The 27633-nt window shown below is 37.2% G+C and overlaps 1 protein-coding gene across 5 annotated transcripts in view; it reads right to left on the reverse strand.

Annotated features, from left to right (window-relative positions):
* FILIP1 (filamin A interacting protein 1) overlaps positions 1–27633 on the reverse strand; it is a 273424-nt gene that overhangs the window by 61348 nt on the left and 184443 nt on the right. For all 5 annotated transcript variants that reach the window (XM_006931852.5, XM_003986317.6, XM_023254144.2 and 2 more), the window contains 2 exons: positions 7915–8088; positions 400–578 (listed from right to left, as the gene is read on the reverse strand). In XM_006931852.5, the coding sequence (XP_006931914.2) occupies positions 400–578; positions 7915–8088 (353 nt within the window). The remainder of the gene's footprint in view (positions 1–399; positions 579–7914; positions 8089–27633) is intronic.

Raw genomic sequence — 27633 nt, forward strand, 5'->3', positions numbered from 1 at the left:
AATGGTTAAGCTTCATAATTTTTATCTTCCTGACTAAGTGGGTTTCAACCTCAAAGGAAAAAAAAGTAGATTATTTCCCATAGAAGGAAATTGGGAGAGAGCTTTTCAGATGTAGGTGGCTTCACTGATCAGATATAAGCTCCCCGGAGTTTGTTTCCAGCTTTATGCTTTTATGGCTCTCACCATGCTAGCGGGAATCTGGTGTCCCACTCTGTGCACCCCCAAACATATTCATATGAACAATTCCAGGTAGAAATCTGACTCATTCAGGTCACCAACCACTCAAAAATCAGAGTTAGAATCCGGCACCTGTCTGTGGTGTCACTGGATTGGCGTGTGACCCCAGGCAGGAGGGACAGAGATGAAAGGACTGGGCCATCTCAGTGTGGTGCTCATTACCTCTCCCGCTCCTGCTCCAGCAGGTTGGTGAAGTCGTCGCTCTTGTTCATGTAGTCAGTGTGTTTGTGCTTCTCGCTCTCTAACTCGTACACGGTGCGCCTGTGACACTTCTCTGCCAGCAGCAGCTGCTCTAGCATGCGCCGGTAGGTTTCTTTCTGTTTTTCCTCAAGTCTGTCCAGCTGAGTAAACAAACATGGGAAAGAGCTTAATATTTTATTTGATTTGCATATGACTCAAAATATTACATTAGTCTACTGATTTATTATCTGAAAGAGAGAACATTGAGTCTGGTGTTCTCTGCCATTTTCCCCATTCCCTCATTTTGTCTAGGCCAACTGGCTTTGTAAACTAGCCATAATAAGGCTGCGGTAACTTCTGGCCTTCTGGCCCTTTTTCTGTGGACAGATGTATGGTTCCTAAACTTGCAAGAGAACAAACTCTTTCACTATTTTAGTGAGATGACATAAAACCCTATACTTAGAAAGAAAGAGGATAACGGCCCTCCTGATCTCAGAAAAATTAAGAGCTCAGCATGTACATATACCAAACTTCTCCTGTGGGAAGTAATTACCATAATCACAATCTGTTTTTAAGACTTGCAGTTACTTGCATTTCTAGGAAATGTATAGGAAGGATCCACAGTCCGCTCTTTTCAAGTATGCTAAATAGAGGGAGGATTTCAGAACTTATAGAGAGCACATACTTCAGACTAAAGGGGATGTTATCAAATATTATTACAGGACTTTTTGTGCCTATTTCTCTGACCAGGCTATCTTTTTTTTATTGTTTTTTAAGTTTATTTATTTTGAGAGAGAGAGAGAACACGTGCGCATGCACGAGCAGGAGAGGGGTAGAGAGGGAGAGACAGAATCTCAAGCAGGCTCCCAGCTATCAGCACAGAGCCTGACCTACGGCTGGATCTTATGAACTCCCTGGGAGATCATGACCTGAGCCAAGATCCAGACACTTAACTGACTGAGCCACCCAGGCACCCCCAGGCTAAAAGATCTTTAAGGGGTGCCTTGATTATGTTTTTAGTCCCTAGTGTCAAGCACAGTGCCTAGAACAAAGTAAGTGTTCAGTAAATGTTTGTTAAGTTGGACCAAATCTTATAATATTGATAGTTCCCTATCCTGTTCTCCTCTTCAAACTGCAGTTCAGGGTTTCTCAACTTTAGCACTACTGACAGTTTGGGCCAAATAATTCTTTATTTTGCGTGGTTGTTTTGTGCATTGGAGAATGTGTAGCAGCATCTTTGGCCTCTGCCCCCCAGATGCCAGCAGAGCTGCCTCTAGTTGTGACAAACCTGTTGTCAGAAATCGCCAAATGTCTCTTGGAGAGCAAAACACTTCCACTGCCGCTCACCCCAAGCTGAGAATCACTGTTTTCACTGAAACAGACATATTTAAAATCCATTCTCAATCCACTATTTACTCCCTAAAACCTAATGGGGTCACTCCATGGGTGTCAGCATCTGAATTCTTTCCCTGGGTTCTCCATGTTTGTCCCTTAGTCATACGGAGGATCTAAGTTTCCCTCTACAGTTGCATGATATCTCCATTGTGAATAGATCATTTCTGGGGCCCCAGATAAAAGATACTGTCCTGATAATCCTCAGTGTTTCCGATCAGATTTTCATCCCCCCTTTGCCTAAGAGCAGGGGATCAGACAGACTGGTAGAGAAGCCCAGGTTAACTGGTGGCTGATACCATCAAATGATACATTTGATATCATCAGGGATTACCAAATGGTACTTTTGTGTGTTCTGATAGATTTATGTAATCTTATACGAGAGAGTTCCTTCATTGGAATATCTCCCTACTATAAAACATTCTCCCTCAGGAACTCTCCTATCTTTCTACAATGTGATTTTCATCATACATTATAGAATGTGTCAAGCATTTCTAAAATACCATCATCATCATCATCATCATCATCATCATCAATGTAGAAAGAGCAGCTCTTTCCCTTTTTTGATCCTTTCTACTTATCATAGGACTCTCCTTCCTTTTGAAAGTATTTGGAAGAGCAACTTCTGCCTGTTTCTTCATACCTGCCCCCACTTCCCTAAGGAAGGAGGGGTGACTTATTTGAAACTTGTATTTGGGATAGGAAACTAGGCATAAGCAGTTCAGCCTTTTTATTTCTTATTTTTTTTACTCTGCCTGCCATAAAATGGTACATCATGCTCTGAAGGCCCCAAATCTCCTTCGAGTGGTTTCTCCAAAGACTAGGAATAAAGTAATAGAAAGCCCAGTGGTGTTTGTTCATTTATCTATTCAGACCAATACGATTACAAGCTTCAACTCATCTATCCAACTCCTGCAGTTATCCCTCAATGCCTTCAAAGAACTCTTGAGGGGAAGATGGGGGCATTATTAATTGGATAGCTAAGCTATTCAGAAAGATACACATTGTAAGGGCATCTGGAGAAAAACAGCGTATTTTGATATTAAGTGTTCTAAGGCAGCCTAGGTAGAAGATAGGCCTTAGCTTTAATATGTTCTGCCCATGTGGGCCTTTGAGATTGGTTGCTCTCAGCAGCTACAATCCTGGGGCTAGCCAACTGGAGTAGTTGCTGGGGTCTCAGTCGGCAATGTTCCACTAACCTACACTAGCAGAGCTTGACCCCAGCAATGATTACATAATCACAAGGATAGTCTTTTTGTCTCTTAATGCATTGAAAGGATACCGAGACACTGGTGTGTGCATTGATTTTCACTGCAGACCCAGACATTAAACTGTAAAGGTAGCAAATTCCTTTTTTAGTAATAAATCATTAGTGTGTGAGGATCTAGCTTTTAATTTTAAATTCCAGATGTAAGAACCAACATAGGTAGCAAAATATCAGCTGTACAAGACCTGTGTCTTGTCATTTTGTTTGGAATTACATAGAGCTCCCAGGAGAGAACTGAGGTGGGCTAACCTCTCAGGTCTATGTGGCTTGTCTAGAAGCTTGGAAGACCAGCTCCCATAACTATGGCTCTGTAGATTCATTAATCATGTATACTATGTCCATGACTTTTGGTTTTCAGGATCCAAACTGTGGCTCAACCATACAGGAATGCTTGCTTTTATTAATGAACAGTGAAAGTGAAATGGGAACCTATTACTTTAGAAATATAGCTCCCACTTGGACAGGTGGAAGGAAAATTGAATGAGATCATCATAACACCAAAGGCCAAAATTTACTAGGGAGAGTATACCTGGAAGTCTTATTCTACTAAATCAAGTTGATGGAGAAGTTTGAGGACTTGAGATGGAGAGAAATTTCAGCATGTTTTAGACAAAAGAATCATGGTTCAGGAAGTGATTTTAGCCCTGTTATCAGCAGATAATACTAACTGGAGAAGTATTAAGGGATTTAGGAAGACAGAAATCTACTAAAGAGGAAACATGATGTCTTAAAGGCCAAACTGGACTTACACAAATGGATCTAAGTGCTCTTAAAGATAGGGCTATACACAAGGGAGATATTTTAGTCATTATTGGATAAGAATGAGTGTCCAGAGGAAGTACAGATAGGAGAGCAGAGAGAACAGAGCAATGTGACTCCCCCCATAGAAAAGGTACTGGGATCCAGGAAATGTTTAAGAAGCATGCTATAAAATTGCAGACAGTTCTTCATGAGATCAGTTGGGAGCCATTCTCTTGAAGGCTGCCACAGCTATTCAAAGTAGATACATAAAATATAGACAGATTTAAGAATTAAATTCTGAGAAGATCAAGGTAGAAAATTTGAAGCATTATTTGGTGAGTTTCAAGGTGCCCACTAATATTGATGGGCCCTGAGTGAACACGCTCAAGAAACATAAAGATGTAGAGTTTGGAGGAAAGATGAGACAAACAAAGGGGTATTCACGTAGGACAGTAGCATAAACAGTCCAAACTTGGGATGAAGTGAAATGAGGAAAGATTCATCCTTCAGTGAGGATTATCCAACTCAAGGACATAAATGTAGGTAAGATTTGCCTTGACTAAAGTATCTTCTTGGAAGGTTCATGACTCCTTGATTTTACTTCTAGCACATAATACAGAACACAGAAGGTAATATTAGGAAAACTAATGTCTGGGTCAGAAAGCATAGGGAAAAAGAAGCAAACAAATAAAAACCACTATAAGATCCATAAAATAGTGAGAAAAAGAAGGGACCACTTGAAGAAACTAGTCAAAATGTTAGCAAAAACAAGGGTTCCTGGGTGCTAGGTTGGTAGAGTATCTGACTCTTGATTTTGGCTCAGGTCATGATCTCACAGTTTGTGAGTTTGAGCCCCACGTCAGGCTCTGCACTGACAACATGGAGCCTGCTTAGGATTCTCTCTTCCTTTCCTTCTCTGCCCTTCCTCTGCTCAGTTTCTCTCCCTCTCTCTCAAAATAAATAAATAAACATTTAAAAAACAAAACAAAGACTCAGTTGAGTCTTCTTACTGAAGAAAAAAAGAAAACAATTAAAGAGGTTTTAAACATGCAGGCAGAAAAATAGAGAACCTAAAACAAAACCTAGGTACAGAGAAGGTGACCACTGCAAATCCCTAAACTTTTGAAAAGACAGGTATGTTTTAAATGCCACTCACTGAAGGCAAGGATAGTGCATGCAAACAGATTCCTCCCCCCAACCTAGGGTTCACCGTTTCTGTTATTATTTTAAAAAAATTTTTTAACGTTTATTTATTATTGAGAGACAGAGAGACACAGAGCGTGAGCAGGGGAGGGATAGAGAGAGGGGGAGACACAGAATCTGAAATAGGCTCCAGGCTCTGAGATGTCAGCACAGAACCCGACGCAGGGCTCAAACTCACAGACTGTGAGATCGTGACCGGAGCCAAAGTCAGTCACCCAACCAACTGAGCCACCCAGGCGCCCCTAGTTTCTATTATTACTAACCTTTGATGGTAACAGGCTCTGTCTGATGTGGACAACTGCCCCAGACTGACCAGAATCCTGTTGTAATTAAAGATTTTCTCTGCCTATCTTCCTTCCCTTAGACTTCCCATAAGTCTCTACTTCAGTCTTGCTAAGAGTAACATGGGCCTGCATTATGCTGAGTCATTTTGCTTGAGATAAATTGACCATGGAACTGAGGATTTTCTTGCATTTTTTAAATTTATGAGTGTGAGGTTGGTATTATAATTGCATGTGTCCTAATAAGTCTTTGGACACTTTGATAAAAGGGGAATAGGGGGACTTTAGGGTATATTAATTAAACTTTGAAAATGCATAAGATTAAGATCCCTCAAGCTAAGCAGAATAAGAATTTGGGAAGGAAAGAAACTGAAACCTTGATTTCTTTGGAATTTTGCTGAAGAATTATGAATTTTGATATCCTGGACTTTAATTCACAAAGAAGCTCAGGGAGATTTAATATTTGCTGCTTAATTTCTCCCCAAATATTTGGCAAATGAGAGGGATCTACCACATGGGGTTCATTGTTTAACCTCTGATAAATTCCATTGAATAACCTAGCTGGGCCTAATCTGGTATGCAAATTAAATTGAGCAGTGGGTTTTTGGCTTGAGGTGCAGGATAGCTTCTAAGAAGAAGAGCTAGACTATCTGCTCATAGTCCTAGGAGGCTAACAGAACAGTGATTGTATTGGTATCCTTGCCTCATGAAGTTGGAAGGACTCCTGCTCCTTGATAATGACAACTTGATTGTTAAGTTCAAAAGGTTAAGAGACCCAAAATGTGTAGATACAAGATAAATCTTTTCTCTTTCTAGCATTCTATTTCTCCTATAAAGCAGGACTTCACCATTTTGTCAGCATTGGGAAAAGTAGTTCCTGTCCTTCTCTCTACCTCCTTACTCCTCTCTAAGGGAGGAAAAACTCTTCCAACTGTGAGTTGAGGGGAGAAAGAAGTCAAAAAGCATGCCCAACTTAGTTCTAAAAGGACCACCCACAGGGTGGGTATGTTCTTCACAACTCTGTCCATGAGATAGGAACACTTGGGTTAGGCCTACTTTCTGAAGGTAGGTTAGAAATTCTTCTCTTTGTGTACTTTCCATATAACTCAGTGGATTAAAGGCATTGATTTTGGGTAAGTGTATGAGATTTGCAGATCTATCTCTCCTTTGAGGTGTCATCCCAAGCTCTAACTTGAGGGAAAAGAATTAGGAAACCTAAATGATATAATTTATCCAAACTGAGTTCTCCAATCTGGTGGTTATCATAATAATATTTAATGAATATTTTGACTTCATTATGTCTTTCCTCCTCAAACCCCTCCAAGTTTGGAACTAGTTAAAGGTGTAAGCAAGTATCATGCCAGCAAATATCATCCCAGCAAATGTTAATGGTTAGTATTTGTTGAGTACCTGGTATGTACCAGACACTGTGTTAAAAGTTTTACAGGCATTGCTTCATGTAATCCTCACGACAACTCTGAGATATGCACTCTTGTTACTCCCACCTGACAGATAAGGTAATAAGCTTAGAGAACTGAAGTGACCCACCCAAAGCCATATGCAGCTAGTAACCATGGCTCTCAAACATGAAAGTGGATCCAGCCAGTTGACTGCATTCCATCATAAATCATCTCTTAATATTTTAGGCAAAGATGAAAACAAGAGCTCTGGCTTATCCTTGTTGCAGAAATTAGATAATTATGGGACCATCAATCTGTTGTAAATACTGTGTAAGCAGTTCGCATCTGAGATCTGTCAAACTGAGCTGCTACAAACACTTGACATAAGATAAAAGTTAAATTATGATCAGTTGCTTCAGACTTTTAATTTCTGTGTTCTTTTTTTCACTTATGATACTAATTTTACATCTATGAATTTTTTTTACATGAATTCTGAAGAGTTAATATGGCTAGATCCAGCATCCATTTCCATAATTCAGCCTCTAACTTCTACTACAATGTGGGAATACTTTTAACATGTAGTATCATAGGAAATTAATAACAATAGTAAATAGTTCCTAACACAATATTATATAAAAATGATTAAATACAGCCTTCTTAGGTTTCCTTTCATCTTAAAGAATTACCCTAAGCATTCCATTGGGATTTTGCCTCAACCATTGTATGCCTCAACTCACATGAGACCATTTAATTATGATAGTCTATAAGATACTAAAACACAGTACCTTTATAAATATCAATAATAAAATATCCATCAACATAATATCAAGAATCAATTTAATTTTCTTTTACCAGTTTGATAATGATCTTCACAACTCTATGCCAAAACTGAGAAGCACTTCAAATTTTTGCACACATCACCTCTGAAAGCAATGAAAGAATAACAGGCTGCAAGAGCCTGTAACTAGCATAATCACATGAGAAATATATTTTAGGCTTTAAGTATATTTAAGGAAATGCTTCCAAAATTCTTATCATCGAAATGTATCCACTATAATTCATGAGTTATGTAATTACACTTTACTTCAATATTAGTGTGTCATAAAAATTTCACCTTTGAAAGAAAATGTTAGAGCTTGTGAAATGGAAGAATGTGAAGCTATCACTCTGAGGTACCCTTCTATAGGGGGACTTGTTGATGTTGTATTTTTACCTCTGAAATTGGTTTCTCATAGACATCTTCTCCTATAGATTTCTCCTGGGCTAGGATGGCGTCTCGGTGCAGGACTCGGAGCACTTTCTCTGGTTCTGCAGACCCGTAATGAGCCTCCAGAACCTCAGGCTTGGTTTTCTCCGTCTTCAGCATATGGATCACATCTTCCCTGGCCTGTGGGTAGAGTGCAGCAAGGTCAGACAGTCGACAACATAAATCACATGCCAGACTCACAAAATCAACACAAAGCTTATTGAACACATCCCCATCTCTTCGGGGCTATTGGCAAATTCACTGGGTATTTTGTTCTTATTTTTTATCAAAAGCAGATTGGCAAGCAGATATTCTGCTTCAGGTTGCTAGGAAGCAGACAAGCAGAAAAAGGGTTTGTGCTAATATTAACTACACAAAAATTGCTTTATCTAAGTAGAAAAGATTCTGAGTGCTTTTGAATCAAAGGCACCTGGGATATTTATCCCATTTCAGTGCACATGAGGTCAAGGACAATTTGAAATTTTCTAGTTTTCTATGTATACTCTCAATGAAGAATTCAAATCTGATTTGAAATAGCACCCTGCTCTCCCCATTCTAGTTATAACTCTGTGTGTAATTAACAAAAACAGCCTTTATTAGTGATGTCCTGTTTCCCGTCAGGTGATTCATTTTGCGCAGAAACACATGGTTCAGAATTCACTTGATGCTGGGTTGAGCTTTTCAATTTAATATATTCACACCAAAGGTGACATTTAACTCCTCTAACATCCAGACAGCCAATCACATGAGTCAGATTGGTGGGGTCAAGGTTGTTCTTTGGGTTTCTCAGCAAAACTTCAGCACTTTGTTAAGCTCTTGAGAAAACCAGATGATTATAGGTTTTATATCATATTTACTCTGGAACTCATTACATAATGTAAATACCTCTGGATATATTTTCTACTGGTTAATAGTGATGAATTTTCTAGTTATGATGGAGATGGCATTTGCTAAATGGACTCCCATCTGGTCATATACCTGTTTTTCCAGTAATGGTGATGGGTATAAAGTATCCTGACTTCATGCCAACTTCTACCAAAGAACAATCTGGTTGGCAAGAGTTTCAGTCTGTGGCAATAGAATAGAGTTTTCTCCTGTGTTACGCTAACTATGCGTTTGAAATTATAACCTGGCTCATTATCATAGTATTCTAAACAACAGAGCTAACTAGTTAGTCCTGGGACAGGACCATTATAAAGTTTGGTCTTTCTTGAGGTTTCTCACTTTTATTGCCTTTTCATAGTCTCCAAATTAATCTAATTCCAGATGGCTAAAGACTAATTTATTACAGAAACGTCAATAGACTGGAATTTGCAGATTTTTCCCAAGTTGTCTTTGCCACATTTACATGTGCTCATTTCAACACACAAAAAAAATGGAAAATATTAATTTTGAAGAAACTAGTAGTTCAGAATTCATGAGAAAGTTAAAGTTAGAAAATAATTTAATGGAAAGGCAATGTGTTTCCGTGCGGAGTGAAAAGACATAAGCATAGATGCAGTCAGGGTATCCTGTACAGGCTCTCCGTGCAGTTTAGAAAAAAGTGCCCACTCACTCCAGGACATACAACCCTGAGTCAGAGTGCAGCTTACTTAGCAAGGAAAGAGAGTGCTGTATGTCAGCCTCTATCTATCCCTTCTGCCAGGCACTCTTATACAAGGCATAACTCCATATAGATGGTGGCAGACTGAAGGAGCATAAAGTCTGTCATTGGTTATTGGTTTTCAGGCAGATAATGTAAATAAGGAGTTTTTAGAAATGTAAATAGGTAGCTATTTCAGTTCAAAAGTTGAAGCTATGTGGTTTAAAAATATGTAAATATTGTTAGTATCTGTCTTCTGGAACAAATCTTAATTCTCTTAGAAGAAAACAGTTTCTTTTGTTCCAACTTATATGAAACACCTTTTTCTTCTTTCTGTAAAATGTGCTTATGCTTGAGTTGTATTAATTGTGATATGCTGGAGCTCCTGGGTGGCTCAGTTGGTTGGGCAACTGACTTCAGCTCAGGTCATGAACTCACGGTTCGTGGGTTCAAGCCCCATGTCGGGCTCTGTGCTGACAGCTTGGAGCCTGGAGCCTATTTCAGATTCTGTGTCTCCCTCTCTCTCTGCCCCTCTCCCACCAATGGGCCCTCTTTTTCTCTCCCTCTCTCCCTCTCTCTCTCTCTGTCTCTATCAAAATAAATAAACATTTTTTAAAAATTGTGATATGCTACATATACCACACGTTTCATTCTTAGTTTAATTACCCTAGGCACTAATTACTAAAGAAAAAGAGGTTATGGTGATACAACACTGTGAATTGTATATTTAAAACCACAGTATTCATCATGAACTTACTAAAACCTTTTTAATTGCTATAATAATCCTGGAAGGAATACAAATGTTGCCTTTAAATTACTGCTACTTAAAGTAGTTTAATATAGTAATCAATCATTATTATTGCAGTATCTGTTTAATCAATGGGTTAATTAAATATCTATGTAATCACAATAAATTTTTAACTACTTTAAATATGATTCAATCTATGTAAATAATATTCTACATTTTGGGGATAAAACCACTTTATATCTCCATTTTAAGAAACTTCTTAATTTTTGTATAAAAGAATAAAAATTCAAAATGTAAGAAAGTTCCTGTCCTTAAACATTAACTGTTTTCACACAAAAGGTTTATCAGAAGCAAGTAGTTAAATTCTTAGGGTACTGCAGTGGTGCTAAATAGACCACTGTATTCAAATATATGTAAAAGGACCCAGAGGGAAGAAAACTTTGAAGAGGACTCTAGACAAGAGAAAAAAGAAAGGGTGGGGGGGGGGGGGGAGAGGAGAAAGAGACTACATAAAATTGTTCAATTTATTTAGTCCTGATGATGAAGGAGAATAAATACAAGATTAGGGTATAAAAACAGACATAGAGGGGACACAGTCTTCTATTCCATCCTACATGTTCCTCTCTGTGCTAAGGGAGGTATATGGAAGCCAAGAACAAAGATGTCCCTGCAGAACTGAAACTGTACTAGATGGAGCAAGAAGTTGTCTCAACTGGCTGCATAAGGAACTGATTAAAAACATGTGGGGTCAGGGGTGCCTGGGTGGCGCAGTCGGTTAAGCGTCCGACTTCAGCCAGGTCGTGATCTCGCGGTCCGTGAGTTCGAGCCCCGCGTCAGGCTCTGGGCTGATGGCTCGGAGCCTGGAGCCTGTTTCCGATTCTGTGTCTCCCTCTCTCTCTGCCCCTCCCCCGTTCATGCTCTGTCTCTCTCTGTCCCAAAAATAAATAAACGTTGAAAAAAAAAAATTAAAAAAAAAAAAAAAAAACATGTGGGGGCAGCAAAGAGCTACTCTACCAACAGGTAAGTGTGTGTGATTCATTTGATAAAGTCAACAGAGGGTATCTGGGTTTTTCTGGGAGAGGGGGATATGAGGGTGGGGTGGATGCAGAATAAGACACAGGACAGGTGGAGACACAACAGGTGGCAAATTTCAAAAAAAAGGGTTAAATCCAATCATTCATTCAATAAATATTTGTGCACATTTACTTTGAGCAATGCATTGTGTTCAGTAGTTGGAAATATAATCCTCAGAGATTAAAGTCTGGAAGGATATGAACAAATAATTGAAAGCATTGACATGATAAGCCTTAGAATGGAGGAGATACAGGGGGCTAAGGATTTCATCTAAAAATACACTTGACTTGGATATAAGCGAAGGAAAAGTCTTCATAGAGGAAGTGACCCAAAAAACTCACAATGAGTACTTGAGCCCAGAAAATAGGGGAGTTAGGGTAAGAGTGCTCTTGGCCAAAGAAAAACTGTAGGCAAAAGCCAAACAGATGTAGATGCATGGGCTGGAACAACCTAAGTCCAGAGTGATAAATAATGGACAACTCATGAAAAGCCTTATAAACCAGGTAGAGTTTGCATTCTCTCATGGAATAGCAAGAAGCCTTAGAATTTTTAAGCAGCAAGACAGTGACATGGTCAGGTGTGTGTGCCGGAAAGATCATTCATCTTGTTAAAGGTGTTAAAAAGGAACAAATTCCAAATCAACAGGTATATTGGTGCAGCCCAGGATATGTGATTTAAAATATCTCTGTAAAACCCACAGTTAAAACCATACTCAATGGTGAAAAACTGAGAAATTTTCTTCTAAGATCAGAGCAAGACAAGGATGTCCACTTTCACTTCTTTTATTCAACATAGTACTGGAAGTCTTTACCACAGCAATCAGACAAGAAAAAGAAATAAAATGCATTTAAATTGGGAAGGAAGAAGTAAAACTTTCACTATTTGTAGATAACATGATACTATAGATAGAAAACTCTAAAGACTTGACAAAAAAACTACTAGAATGGATAAATGAATTCAGTAAGGTCACAGGAGACAAAATCAATATAGAGAAATTTGTTGCATTTCTATTTACTAATAACGAAGTAGCAGAAAGAGAAATTAAAAAATAATCTCATTTATAATTGCACCGAAAAAAAAAAAGACTTAGGCATAAACTTAACCAAGGAAATGAAAGACTTGTACTCTGACAACTATAAAACACCAATGAAAGAAACTGAAGATGACCCAAACAATGGAAAGATATTCCATGCTCATGGACTGGAACAACAAATGTTGTTAAAATGTCCATACTACCCAAAGCAATCTACAGATTTAATGCAATCCCTATCAAAATACCAACAGCATTTTTCACAGAACTAGAACAAATGATTCTAAAATTTGTATGGAACCACGAAAGACCCAGAATAGCTAAAGCAATCTTGAAAAGGAAGAAGAAAACTGGAAGTATCACAAACCCAGATTTCAAGATAGGCTACAAAGCTGTAGTAATCAAAACAGCATTGTATTGGCACAAAAATGGACACATAGATCAATGGAATAGAGTAGAGAATCCAGAAATAAACCCATACTTATATTGCCAATTAATCTATGACAAAGAAGGCAAGAATATGCAATGGGAAAAAGACAGTATTTTTAAAAAATGGTGTTGGGAAAACTGGACAGCCATATGCAAAAAAATGAGAATAGACCACTTTCTTATACCATATACAAAAATCAACCCAAAATGGATTAAAGATCTAAACCTGAAACCTGAAACCATAAAAATCCTAGGATGGCACGGGCAGGAATTTCTCTGACATCGGCCATAACAACATCTTTCTAGATATGTCTCTTGAAGCAAGGGAAACAAAAGCAAATATAAACTATTGGGACTTCATCAAAATTAAAAGCTTCTGCATGGTGAAGGAAACAATCAATAAAACTAAAAGGCAACCTACTGGGGGAAGATATTTGCAAATGATATATCCAATAAAGGGCTAGTATCCAAAATATACAAAGAACTGATACAACTCAATACCCCCCAAAAACAAACAATCCAATTAAAAAATAGGCAGAAGACATGAACGGACATTTCTCCAAAGAAAACATCCAGATGGCCAATAGTTAGATGAAAAGATGCTCAACGTCATCTATCATCAGGGAAATACAAATCAAAATCACAATGAGATATCACCTCACACCAGCCAGAATGGCATATATATATATACACATACACACACAATGGAAAATTATTCTGCCATAAAAAAGAATGAAATCTTGGCATTTGCAACAATATGGATGGATCTAGAGAGTATAATGCTAAGTGAAATAAATCAGAGAAAGACAAATACCATATGATTTCACTCATATGTGGAATGTAAGAAAAAAATGAACAAAGGGAAAAAGAGATAAACTAAAGAGAGACTCTTAAGTATAGAGAACTGATGGCTACCTGAGGGGAGGTGTGTAGTGGGATGGATAAAATAGGTGAAGGGGATTTAAGAGTACACTTATCTTCATAAGCACTGAATAATGTATAGAATGATTGAATCACTGTATTGTACACTTGAATATAACACTATACATCAGTTACACTGGAATAAAATAAAATATCTCTACAAGTGATTTTATTTTTTTTAATGTTTATTTATTGTTGAGAGAGAGAGTGTGAGCAGGGGAGGGGCAGAGAGAGAGGCGGGCAGAGAGAGAGGTGGACAGAGGATCTGAAGGGGACTCTGTGCTGACAGCAGTGAGCCCAATGTGGGGCTCAAACTCACGAATGGTGAGATCATGACCTGAGCCAAAGTCAGAAGCTCAACCTACTGAGCCACCCAGTGCCCCTCTCTCCAGGTGATTTTAAAGCACAGCTGCACTTAAAAACCACTGCTTTAAGATGGTTAGGCCAATTCAGCACTAAAACCACTTAACATATCTGTTGTGTTAGCTCAGTCTTCTGGGCAGGGTCATCTAATTCCTAGGGACTTGCTTGCCCCAGAGGTTTCTCATGGTCTCGCTATGTTATTAGTTCCACTGATCCTTCTTCACCAAAAAATCATGGTCATTTCAGACCAGTAGCTTAAACCAGGAGAATCTCTGGAAACTATTGGAAGTGTTTGCCAGTTCTGGGCAAATAAGGGTAATTAGCTGTCCAGTTTGCCAGATACTCAGAGGAGTAGGGCCCCACAAAGCTAGACTTTAGAAAATCAGGACAGTCCCAGGAAAATTGGGATAAGGTGGTCATCCTAGGGCAAATACAAAGTGGACAGGAGACTGGATATTCCAAAATTTCCCTGCATCTAGTAATCAGCAGCCAGTGGGGACTTAACTATACTCAGGAAATGAATTTCAGTGACGGTGTTTCCAAAACTTAGCTGCCTTTAAAGGCAAAATGCTATTATTGATGATTATGCCTGGTGACAATTTCAACTATTTTTAAACTTGTGGGATGTTTCAGTCTTTGGGAAAAACCCATAATGAGTGGTAAAAAGTGCTTAGTTCTTATGTATATGTGACATAGCTTTTTCCACACTTCTAAAATGGGAATGTATATGACTCTGGGAGGACAGGGTAAAATCGAGCGAAACAAGGTATATCTTCCTGAACCACTAAAATTACTTGAAGACTTGGGTGAGTGGGAAGTAGATTAAAACTTTTTAAAAAATTAACACAATTTTAATATTCACTTTAATGTTTAGGACTTAGAAAATATTGGCTTGAGATGGACAACTTGGGATGAATTCTTAGACTATGCCACCATGGTCCCCAGCATGGCAGTCCTCTCACTTAGGTTGAGAAGGAGCATATCTAGGTGGAGAGCTTAAGAAGCCTGTCCCTACATATGGATACTGCACACCTTGAAGAAGACATTCCTTGCCAAGAGCTGCTGACCTTAAATGGAGGATGCATTTTGAGGAAAGAAAAAATCTATTTCTATTTCTATGTCTATGGAAGAACACCAGAACATCAATGTTCCTAAACACTCTTGCTTCTCTGTATTATTTAGTTAACTACCTAAATATGGTCCTATTGCCTCAGTAAGACAAGGAACTCTAGAAAAGATGGTCCTGGAAGACAAATGCATGCCCATCCTGTTAATGCTTTCCTATTCTGGGAACTCAATTCAATGTTCTGTATCTATTTAAATAAGGCAATTTATTAGTTTACTGCCTATTTCTTTTTTAGTCTGTGAGCTGCTTTGAGGACAAAGACATGTCTTCAGTGTCTACTAAGAGTGCCTGCTCACGTGATAAGAATTCAGTAAATATTTGTTCAAATAAGTAAAGTAAAATTAAATGATGTGAAGTCAAAGAGGCATAAGCTGGCACTGAAAATCTCAGAACAACCTTAACTACTTAGCCTTGTTTAAAAGATCTAAACAGTTACATTTTGTGAACTTCTACTCTTTCATCTGACATTTTTGTCTACAATTTAGGAGTCATTTTGTTCTTAAGTTTATTCCAAAAGGAAAATATGTAAACGGAATAAGGAACAACAGTACATTCTACCAGAATGTTGCAACAGGAAATGGACTATCTTTAAATCTCATACAAATTGAATTATACTATTTACTCTTATTAGGTATAAGCTATAAATATAGTGGAAGAAAAAATGCTACATAGTTTATGATATTAGCTATTACTACCGAAATTAAATCCATTTTCTCTCCTGAATTTTAGAAAGCAAAGTGAACATGATTAGTAACATAACAACATACAAGGAGAAAATTCAAACATGGTTAGTTTAAATGGCCATTGGGACTAAAAGTGTATCTTTTGGTTTCTTTGGAGAAATTTCTTTCCATAAATATATGGTCAATAGTGCCTAAAAGTCTCTATACTTATGTTTATGAAAGATCACTCCTTTCTAGCACTTTAGACTGAATATCATCCAAAAGAAAGATTTCATTAAAATGTTAAAAGCAGATGCTATTTTCATGTTAAAACTTGCTATTATTATCAATATAATAGCTTGAACCTTTTAAAGGAAAATCCCAATGATGCTTTTTCAGAAATAAAAAAAAAAAATGCATCCTAAAATGCAGTGGGGAATTCAAAGGACCCCAAAGAACCAAAACAATTTTGAAGAGGAATTATGTTGGGGGTTTCAGGCTTTCTGATTTCAAATTTACTAGAAAGCTACAGTAATCAAACAGTGTAGTACTGGCATAAATACAGACATCTACACCAGTGGGATGGAATAGAGAACACAAAAATAAATCCTCACATGTATGATCAAATGATCTTCAGTAAGAATGCCAATACCATTCAATGGGGGAAAAGGACAGTTTTTTTTCAACAAATGATGTTGGGAAAACTGAATATTCACATGCAAAAGAATGAAGTCCGGCCATTATCTTTCACCATATGCAAAAATCAACCCCAAATGATCAAAGATATAAATGGAAGAGCTGAAACTTTTGGAATAAACTGTAGGGGAAAAACTTCATGATATTGGATTTCGCATAGATTACTTATATGTGACACCAAAAGCATGGCAACAGAAGAAAAAGTAGATCAATTAAACTACAACAAAATTTAAAATTTTGGTGTCAAAGAACACAATCAACAGAGTGAAAAGCAACTCAGAATGGGATATAAAGTATTTGCAAATCATATATCAATTATCTGTTAAGAGATTAACATCCAGAATATGCAAAGAATGCCTACCACTCAATGACAAAAACAAAAAAACAAAAAACAAAAAAAAACCTAACAGCCTGATTAAAAAATGGACAAGGGACTTAAATAGATATCTCTGAGTATGATATTCAAATAGCCACCAAGCACATGAAAAAATGATCAGTTGTTACTAGTCATTAGGGAAATGCAAATCAAAACCATAGTCAGAGACCACTTTTTACCAATTAGGATGGCTATCATAAAAAACAAAACAAAACAGAAAATAACTAATATTGGCAAGGATGTGGAAGAAAATGTAAACTATTGTGCACTGCTGATGAAAATGTAAAATATATGTCACTATAGAAAACAGTATGGTGGTACCTGAACAAACTAAAAGTATATTATCATATGACCCAGCAATTCCATTTCTGGGTACATACCCAAAAGAATTGAAAACAGGGACACTCATGTTCATAGCAGCATTATTGGAAATACCCAAAAGGTAGAAACAACCCATTGACGGATGAAAGGATAAATAAAATGTGGTATATATACACAATGCAAATATTATTTGACCTTTAAAAGGAAGGAAATCCTGACACATGCTACAACATGGAAGAAACTTGAGGATGTTATACAAACCAGTCACAAAAGGGCAAATGCTATATGATTCCACTTATATGAATAGTCAAATTCATAGAGATAGAAAGAACAATGGTGCTTATTGAGGGCAGAAAGGAAAGGAAGACAGAGACTTGTTTAATGAGCACAGAGTTTCAGGGGTGCCTGGGTGGCTCTGTCAGTTGAGCATTCGATTTCAGCTCAGGTCATAATCTCTTGGTTCGTGGGTTTGAGACCCATGTCAGGCTCTGCGCTGACAGCTCAGAGCCTGGAGCCTGCTTCGGATTCTGTGTCTCCTTCTCTCTGCCCCTGCCCCACTCAAGTCTGTCTTTCTCTGTCTCTCAAAAACAGAAATAAATGTAAAATAAAAAAGTTTTTTTTAATGGATACAGGGTTTCAGGTTTGGAAGATGCAAAAAGTTCTGGAGACGGATGGTGATGATGTACAACAAAGTGAATACATTTAATGCCAAAGAACTGTACACTTAAAAATTGTTAAAATGGTACATTTTACATTATGTATATTTTACCACATTGAAAAAAAATTAAGAGTACCTTGTTTGCCCCCAAAATAATTCAAATAAGAAAAATCATTCCCAATCCTTTATTTAGAGATTAACACTTAAGGAAAAAAAAGTAAAATTCCATGCAATAAATTATAAAAATTCAGTCATATTTTCCTTATGATTAGTTAGCTGAATGTCAGAGTCATCCATGGATTTAAATACATTTTCACTACTTATGTGGTTTTCTTCTTTTTTCTTTTTACACACATTGGGATATTAATAGTACAACAGCTGCTGTGTCCCAGATTAGAAATTAGATAAGGTCACAGGTTCCCCCATGAAGTGCTGTGATGCTACAGTGTATAATTTCTTAAATTCCAAAACACTACAAGCTTTTTGTTAAGTGTTAATAAAGACTCCAGCAAAGCCTTTAAACTGCCCACCCCTGTATGTAATCAGTCCAGCAGATAGAGTCCAGCTTTCTGTGAACAAGTTGAAAAGCTGAATTCCTTAAACTATGGAAGAAGCCTTTGCTAAGGCACAATTAGATGATTATTTTCTCACTGTGGTTGTTTATCTAGCTCCATAAATTTAATCCCCTCAACAAAAACCAGCTAGATGAGACCCAGGGCAGTAAAGCATCTATAATAGACCTGGTACCAGACATCTTTGTATAGACATCTCTGGTACAATTTTGCTTATTAAGTTACATTTTCTTCACCTCTTTACTTTTTTCTATGATTGTCACCTTTTTAGATTATCTCTAAAAGTTATTTTTCAAGCATGAGCAAAATCTTGCAATATAATCCTGTTTGGAGGACTGACTGGCAGGGTGGCCTTGCCATAGGGCTATTTGCATGAGGAACTGAGGCTCTTCCTGGGAAAGAACTCATCCCAAGGGAGGAAGGGCACCATTTTGGTTGAAGGACAATAAAGCAGGGTCAGAGGGGAAGGGTGAGTCTGAGTGCAGCATAGTGTCTGTCACTCAGACTCTCCTCCAGCCCACCTCCCTCAAGCCATGCCTGAGTCTCAGGGTGAGGGACTGCCATAAAAGACCTAAATACAACTAAGAGGAATTGGTAAATTAGAATTCAAGACACCATGCTTCAGTAGTAAAAGGGGAGGGGAGGCAGGAAAGAGCAGCCCTCTATTTATCTAGCATTATGCTCTCAGTGTAGATACCAGCCTGAGCGGCCTCCAAGTAGTCACCAGCTGATATAAACAGAAGAGACAACAGTGTGGGCTATGCTTTCAGCAGGCACTTACAGGGGCGGCCATCATTACCACAGTGGGTTGGAGTAGGAACAAGGGCAAAATGGCAAATGCCAAATGGTAGCCCAGAGGAGTGTGCAGAACATGTGTGGGTCATCCTCTGAGGACTGCTAGCATATTATGGGAGGAACCTAAGGGGGCCCGGCATTCCCACAGAGCAGGTGGGGGTAGAGGCCGGAGAGGGAGAAGATAGCTTAGTTTCTTTGATCTTATTTTTATCCTGTGACTGGTGAGGGCTGGGAAATATAAGTAAGATTTTTTTCAAAAGAGGAAATATTTCAATCCAACAAGATAAGACTACATCATTGAGTTCCTTCAGATTTGGGATGTTTTTTATATATATTCATTTCAGCCTCTGATTTTAATGAATTCTATGTTTATAACACATATTTGACCAACTTAGAAAAACTAGAGTTTAAATTTTAAACAAAAATACAAGAAAATCTCAGCCATTATTAACCTACAGGGAATATCACACTGGGGATAAATAATCAAGAGTTAGTACTTTAAACATTAGAGGTTTTTTTTTTTTTTTTTTTTTTTAAGGGCTTGGGAATAGGAGCATCCTCAAATGAATTATAAGGTCTCTCTCCTCTTAAAAGGAATATAATGTATGTAAGTTACCGTCTTTTCAAGAACTCAGGGTGGTCATTCTGAGTATCAATTGTTCTGGTGCACTGAAGATGTATATTCTTATGTGGTTCTTCAACACACTTGTTTTTCATCTTTAAACAAGTTCTTGATGTAAACTGAGCACTAGTTTTATGCTTATTTTTTACTACTACTCAAGCAATGTAATTGAAAGAGCATGTGCTTGGGAATCTCGAGATAGAAATGTGCGTTATCACTACTACTGCTAGTGTGACTTTAAGTAAGTTAGTTAGCTTCTCTGAACTCAATTTCTTCTCCCATAAAATGGCCATAGCAGTAGCTACCTCACAGATATTACATGAGCTGATGTGTAAAGATCCTTGGCAAATGTTAATTGCCCTGCCCTTTGGGAGCCGAACAGGCAAATCATGGCTGTGCAGTTTCCTATAGCGATGTGCTCTTTGGCCAGTTAGCCCTGAACTTCAGTTTTCCTGTCTGTATGAGAATGAAATCTATGTGAAGTGCCTAATAGTGCCTATGGAATACCGTAGGTGCTCAATAAAAGGTGATTTTCTCTTTTCTTGTCTCGTCTCGTCTCGTCTCTTCTCTTCTCTTCTCTTCTCTTCTCTTCTCTTCTCTTCTCTTCTCTTCTTTCTTTTCTTTTCTTTTCTCTTCTTTTCTTTTCTTTTCTTTTCTTTTCTTTTCTTTTCTTTTCTTTTCTTTCTTTTCTTTTCTTTTCTTTTCTTTTCTTTTCTTTTCTTTTCTTTTCTTTTCTTTTCTTTTCTTATGAAGGTGAATCGGCTGATGTGGGACAGCTGCATCTAGTGAGTAACATAACCAAAAGTCTTCCTGCAAACTAACTCAGTAAATCAAAGACTAAGGCAGTTTTTCTCATCCTTGTTCCTCTCAATATTTTGTGACTGTACAAACCACTCGTAATGATATCTGTGATTCCTATGCCACAAACCTAACAGGTCACCGGCAATGCCATGTTGGCTTATCCTGTGCTTTTGAGCCTCCTGCTCTATTTGTGGATGTAATTTGAAGGAACAGCTTTCTCTCTAATTCAAGAATTTGAACTGCACTGTTTACTTTAGAGTCTGTAGTTCCTTCATCACCATGTCAAAAAAATCATATTGCAGCAGAAATGACCTACCATTTTTTTAAACTTTTCTGAGTATTCTATTTAAAGCCTGGCAGGAGTAAGAATGTTAAAGAACACATCTTCTACTAGCACTCATGTGAAAAGCAGGCATTGCCTACAAATGAAGGTGCAAGCAAAGTCAAGCCCTCTGATTTAGGAAAATAAATAAAAACAAGTCCCCAAAAATAGAAACGTTAATTTTTAAAAATTGCATCTTTGATGTTTAATAGAATTCCTATAAGAGCTCCTACTTGAAATGTCCTTTTTAAAGAAAGGAGATCCTGAGAAAGCTTTAAAACTTCTATTTGTAATTTGCCGAATGCTTTTTAATGGGCAATATTTGGCCTTCTAGTGCAATGTCTCAGTTTGAAATGCCAAATCTACTCGTTCAAAGAGAAAACATAGTCCATTGCATCCGCTCATACAAATATTTTGCTTTTTCACTATATTGGATCAGAAATGGGGCACATTCAAAACTTTTTTAAACAAGAAATTCTTATGTGTATTATTACCTCCCCACTAGTGTTTAGAAGCTATGTGATACCTGAAATTTGAGAATGGGCCTACAAACTGTCATTTCTGATGCCTGATACTTCCCTTAATTACTACACTCACCACTTCATAATTTCAATTGTTCATTTTCTCCCTCTCCACAAGACTGAGAACACAGTGAGGGAAGAAGCCTCTCATTTTCTTTTGTGTCCCTAGTCCCTAGCGCAGTGACTGACACAAGTGGTTGCTCAATAAATGTTTGCTAAATGTATGAATAAAGTGTGTGTATGTGTATGTGTGTGTGTTGTGTATACATATTCTACTTGCCCAACAACAATTTCCTGTTTTTCCCTTTTTCTAAGCATGTACATTTTCTCCTTTGGGAACAGAACTGCTTTTTAAAAATCTACCTTTTATCTTTCACAAGAGGAAGTTCAGATTCCACAAGATACTGATTTATTACTTTCAGTATGTTCATGAAATCCCTGTAAAATCTCTCCATGGTTCAGGTTCCTTCTTGCATACAAGAAACAAATAGAAATGAACAACAATCGATTCTTATTTGCAATAGTTATTTTCTGTGAAGTTACCAGAAACACTGAATTAGAAAATACTGAATCATTGCTCCCAGGAAAAATATAGTTAGGCTTCTTCAAGCCCCTCATCACAACATTTTCATCAACTAGTTAACATATGACCTTGTTTTATGTGTTTTTCTGTTCAAAGATGAATGAATGAATATACATGGGTAGTTATCTGACTTCTGAATGAGGTAAAGACATTCTCGGAAATGGCAAAGAAAAAGATAAGAAATTCTATGTGTAAAAAAACCCCATAGCCAATTAAATGGCAAAAGAAAGAGAAGTATTTGTTAACAACTATGACAGATATGGGGTAACTATCCTCAGCTATAAAGGGTGCAGGTATGTCAGTGAGAAAATTCCTAAGGCTTCTTGTGAGGACAAAGATTCGTGCACAAATATGTTCATTACAATGTTATTTAGGAGAATAAAAACATTGGAAACCTAAATACTCAATAAGAAAATATTTGAATAGAATACAATACTTCCATATGATAAAATATTTTGTGGACTTTAAAAATTACATTTCAAGGGATGTTGAAGGATATGGGAAGTGCTTATAACAAATATGTATTCAAATTTGGGTATACACTGCATTTGCAATTACATAAGAAACACATATGAAGAAAAATACTCAAATATTCACTATTATTCCTTCAAGCTGGTAGAATTATGGGTGATTGGTATTTTTCTTTGTAACTTTTCATATTTCTAAGTAAGTGTTTCTCAAAATTTTTTCACTTTGTTCTCTTCTAGTAAGACTTTTTACATTATTTTTTGTAATTACCACCACACTTATGAAATTTTAATACCACAGCCATATTGTATATCTATTTATGTACTGTGGTGTTTTTGAGGGCCACAAACCATTGTAACATCTAAAATTTCTTTGCCTCCCCTAAGAATCAATTTTCACACTCTTGGGAACAATAGCACTCTCATCAAGAATGCATATTCTCAATGACCTGTATTGAACTGGTTTTACTTTGATTACCAGATTTTTAAAAAATTAAAGAAAGTTCTGGCATAGGTAGTTTCAACTCAGAGAAAGAAATTTCTTTTTTTTTTTACGTTTATTTATTATTTTTGAGAGAGAGAGAGAAAGAGCAGAGCACGAGCAGGGGAGGGGCAGAAAGTGAGGGAGACACAAAATCTGAAGTAGGTTCCAGGCTCTGCCCTGTCAGCATAGAGTCCAACGCAGTGCTCAAACTCACAAACCACGAGATCATGACCTGAGCTGAAGTCACGCCTAACAGACTGAGCCACCTAGGTGCCCCAGAATAAATTTCTAATAGGAGAATTTCTGGTCCTCTGGAATTTGAAATTTTGAGACAATGATCTTTCTATTATGCCTAAAAATTTTTGTGTAAGTAAACATCTTTTCTAGCTAGTATATTTGAGTCTGTATGCATAATATGAAACTAAAATATTTTGCAAGGAAGGACAGAGTTGAATTTAATAACAACCAATACTTACATTGCACCTTAGTATGGACAAAATTCTTTTCAGGGGTATCATTTCTCTTAATTCCATTCTACAGATGATGAAAATAAGACTCAAAAGAATTAAGTAGCTTGTTCAAGGTCATAGGATTCATAAGAAAGAGAGGTATCTGATTCCAAGATATTTATTCTCTCCATTACAAGTTACATATGAAAATACGACATAACTACAAAGCAAAGGAAGGCCCTGGAATTCAATTCTCTGGGTAATGTTTCCTGTACTAACATTCATCCACAAATGGTGCCACCACCATCTGGCCCAATTTCCTCACACTACATAACTTGATTGGCTTGCCATGATCTTGCCAACAATTTTTTGAGCATTATCATCTTTTTAGTAACTTCCCTGAAAATGCTACACTGCTATTGTCAGGCCAGAGGATGTGAGGCAGTGAAGCCAATCCTGTAAACTTACTTCTCTAATTCTCCAAGACCCCTTGCCAAGCCACTGCTGCTGGGAGACAGCCCTAGAGCACGACTTCTTGCAATGCACTTTGAAGTAGATAAAATATGCACTCATGGACATCTGTCTGTTATTTCCTGCACTCACAGCTTTGTTCTTTATTGCCAGAGAATTCTATGGATGATGTCACTTTTCTCTGAAGAGAGCAGGCCATCAGAGCTTTTCACTGACATAATTAATTATCTGTAGCTTGATTCTGGGCCAGAAAATTCTCAAGGCACAGCCCCCCAAAAGAATTAACTCTACTGTGTTTGGTATTCTTAAACTCTTAAAGAGACAGGGTACCATATCTTTTTTTTTTCTTTTCTCAGACACTGATAATGGTATTTTTGTTCAGTGATATCAAGTAACAGAAAGTGAACTGGGGCACTATTCTATGATTTCACAAGGAAGACCTTCGGTTCAATGGGCAGCAAAATCTAAAGGTCGCTACAGATCAAGTATACAAAGCAAAGCTTTTAGGGCTTAGTCTTAAATGCTACAGGAATGCATCACAATTACTGAATAGACTCTTTGGGGGATCTTGTGAATCTGCAGCCAGAAAAATGAGATCTCAACCAAAGCTAACCACGCTGAATTATCCACAAGGTGAAAGATTGTTTATCACCCACAACAGCCTAAAGCATCAATTTATGTAAACTTTACAAGATATAAGAAATTACCAGAATGGTGACCATATATTTTAAGAGTTTTCATCAATATCTTTACAAAATCTAAAGCAAATTAGCACGCTCATCAGAAAATATCATTCTCCACTCTGCTGGGTTTCAATATTATGTAAATGAGCTATTACTTATCTCTTAAAAACGGGCTTGGTGGGGTGGATCAACACTGTAGATGTCATAAGTGGTGGAGGGGCTCTGTTGGAATCAGAGCACTTGAGTTCTGGCCCTGCTTTTCAGGTGAGTGATAAAGTAAGATCCAAGAAATCTCCGAACTTTCCCAACTCTGGTGGAGATAGTAATATCCTAATACCATAGATTTGAATGTGCATATTAATATTAACCCCCGACAAAGGAATTGTTATTTATGGTCTATTCTGCTACCTTGATTCTGCATAAACTGGTTTAAACTGTATTCTCTCTAGATTAATTTAGTTTGGCAAATTATTTCTTTAGCTCTACTACTGAAATTTTTAAAAATTTAAAGTTATAATGTAATAAAAGTTGATTATAAAAAAATCAACATTACAGAATCAATATTAAAGAAAAAGTGAAGGTAATGCCACATCCTCCCAAATCTACTCCCCAGATCTAATTTTATTGATAATTTGAGGTGGATCTTTTCAGAATTATTTTTCTCTCTCTACATACATATATACAGATGTCAGCACACACACATTCTCTCTGTCTCTCTTTCCATCTCTCTTTCTCCTTCATATTATTGGACACTTACTATATGCCAGGAAATATGCAAAGCACTTTGCAAATATTATCTCATTTAAGCCTCACAATAACCTTATCAGATAGGTATTATCATTATCGTTATTTTCTAGATGAGGTATCTGAGACAAAGAAGTTCAGCGATCTACCCAAAGTCACACAACTAACAATTGCTGGTGTCAGGACACAAATCTAGGTAGTCTAACTCCAGGGCTGGCAATCTTAATACTACATTTTATGAATTCTCCATATATATCTATCAATATAGAACCTCTCAAATATGAAACACTTCATTTTTTTATTCAAATACACCAGAAAGCTCAAGAAGGATGAAATCTGCTGGTGCTAATAATACTCATTTCACCAGAACTAACAGGTATGCCTTGTGTATTTGTTTTTCAAATCAATAAATTCATTGAGTCTCCTCTCTTTTCATACGTCCATCTCCCAATTGAGTCTTCTTCAGTTTGCTCAATTGTTCTTACCTGACTCTCTAACCCAAGTTTAGATCAAGCTCTAATACAAAAAAAAAAAAAAAAAAAAATCCAAGGGAAAGATAAAATAATTGTGTTAGACTAGAATTCCACTGTGTTGAATTTGCTTAAACTAAAGATCTCTGCTATAGAAATTAAATCAAACCTTTACCAAATATCTCTTTGATTTGTCTTTCTTCTTCTTTCGCTGAAAGTTGAAGAGGCTGTCTACCACTCCTCTTTCCACTGGCACCAGAACACACCATAGATGGAGCAGTTAGTTTTCTCCTTCCTTCCTCCCTCTCTCCTCCCTTTCTTCTTCCATCTATTTACTAATTTATTCATTTATTCATGTGTAAAGTTGCTATTCTGCTAGTCATTGTGATGGAACCCACATGAATAGGACATAATCCCATGCTTGCATGACTTTATAATCCAGTAAGAATGAGATTTGGGGAGGTGATTCCTATAATTAATTGTTCATTCTGAACCTTTTGGATGGAAGGATGGGAGGAAAGTTCTAGAGCATGGGATAACATAAGGAAATCATAAGGAATGAGTAATTTTAATTCCAGTTTTTTGGCCAAGTGATAGCAGGACTTTTTATTTATAGAATCACAGGAATTTACAGTAAGAAAGAACTTTAGCCCCTTAGTTTACAGCTAAGGAAACAGCTTCAGAGAAGCCAGTGATTTTTCCAAGAGGTACAGCTAATTGGTTATTGATTATACATTAGAATCCAGGTCTCCTGATTCTGGGACCAGAGATCTCTCACTATACTAAAATCACTAATAAATGCATTGCAACAATCTCAAGTAGGAATTAATCCATATGCTAATTAATTTGTTTTAAAAATGTGAAATAAGCAATGTTCTTCAGCGATCAGTTTCCGGATGATAATAAGCATTTAAATGTCACTGGGCACACTTGGAAGGAATTCTGGCATGCTATAAAATCAATGCCCTAAAAAAGCAACTGACATTTCATTGAAGTTTGAGTTTGTATTCAAATACATTATTTGTCCATTAGCAATAGGAATGTGGTTACTGAGTTCAAAATATTTGATTCAGTATTTTTACCCTAATTTTCAGATCAGGGCATATCTAAAGTATTATTTGTAGCATACTTTCTTCCCATGGCAGATCTTTTAGTCAACCAATTTCATTATAGTCTTCTTGAGGGAAAGTGTTAGAAAAACTTAATTTTGTTATAAGCTTATCAACGACTACCACCAATAACCAATCATCATTCAAAGTTGGGAGCACTCTGACTTACATACCATGGTCTTATACTTGCAGCCCACCTCTTGGGAACTTTTTTTCATTCCTAAGCCTAAGCCTGAGCTTTATCTTATAACCTGACATTGATTCTGATGTTTAAAAATCTATGCCTTACTAGATTGTATAATGTTCTCAACGTATCAGCTTTTTCATGATAAATGACCAAGAACAACTGGCCAAGATTCATTTTAATAGCTGGGAACTTTCAGGGAGAGAATTTTCTTGGTCATGACAAAGTCAAAATGGTTCATAGTCTTCCTGGTTTATTTCAAACTCCTGCTCCTTTTCTGAAGTTACCAAATTGCCAAACATTGTCATTTCAGACAATTGATATGCATTGACCTCTACTGAGTTTTTGTGGTTAGCAGCCTTATCTGGGCTGTCATTAACATGCTTCATTATCCACAGGCCAATGGCCAAATGAAAGCATGGC

This window comes from Felis catus, chromosome B2 (genome assembly GCF_018350175.1).
Source record: "Felis catus isolate Fca126 chromosome B2, F.catus_Fca126_mat1.0, whole genome shotgun sequence".
In the NCBI taxonomy this organism is placed as follows: Eukaryota; Metazoa; Chordata; class Mammalia; order Carnivora; family Felidae; genus Felis; species Felis catus.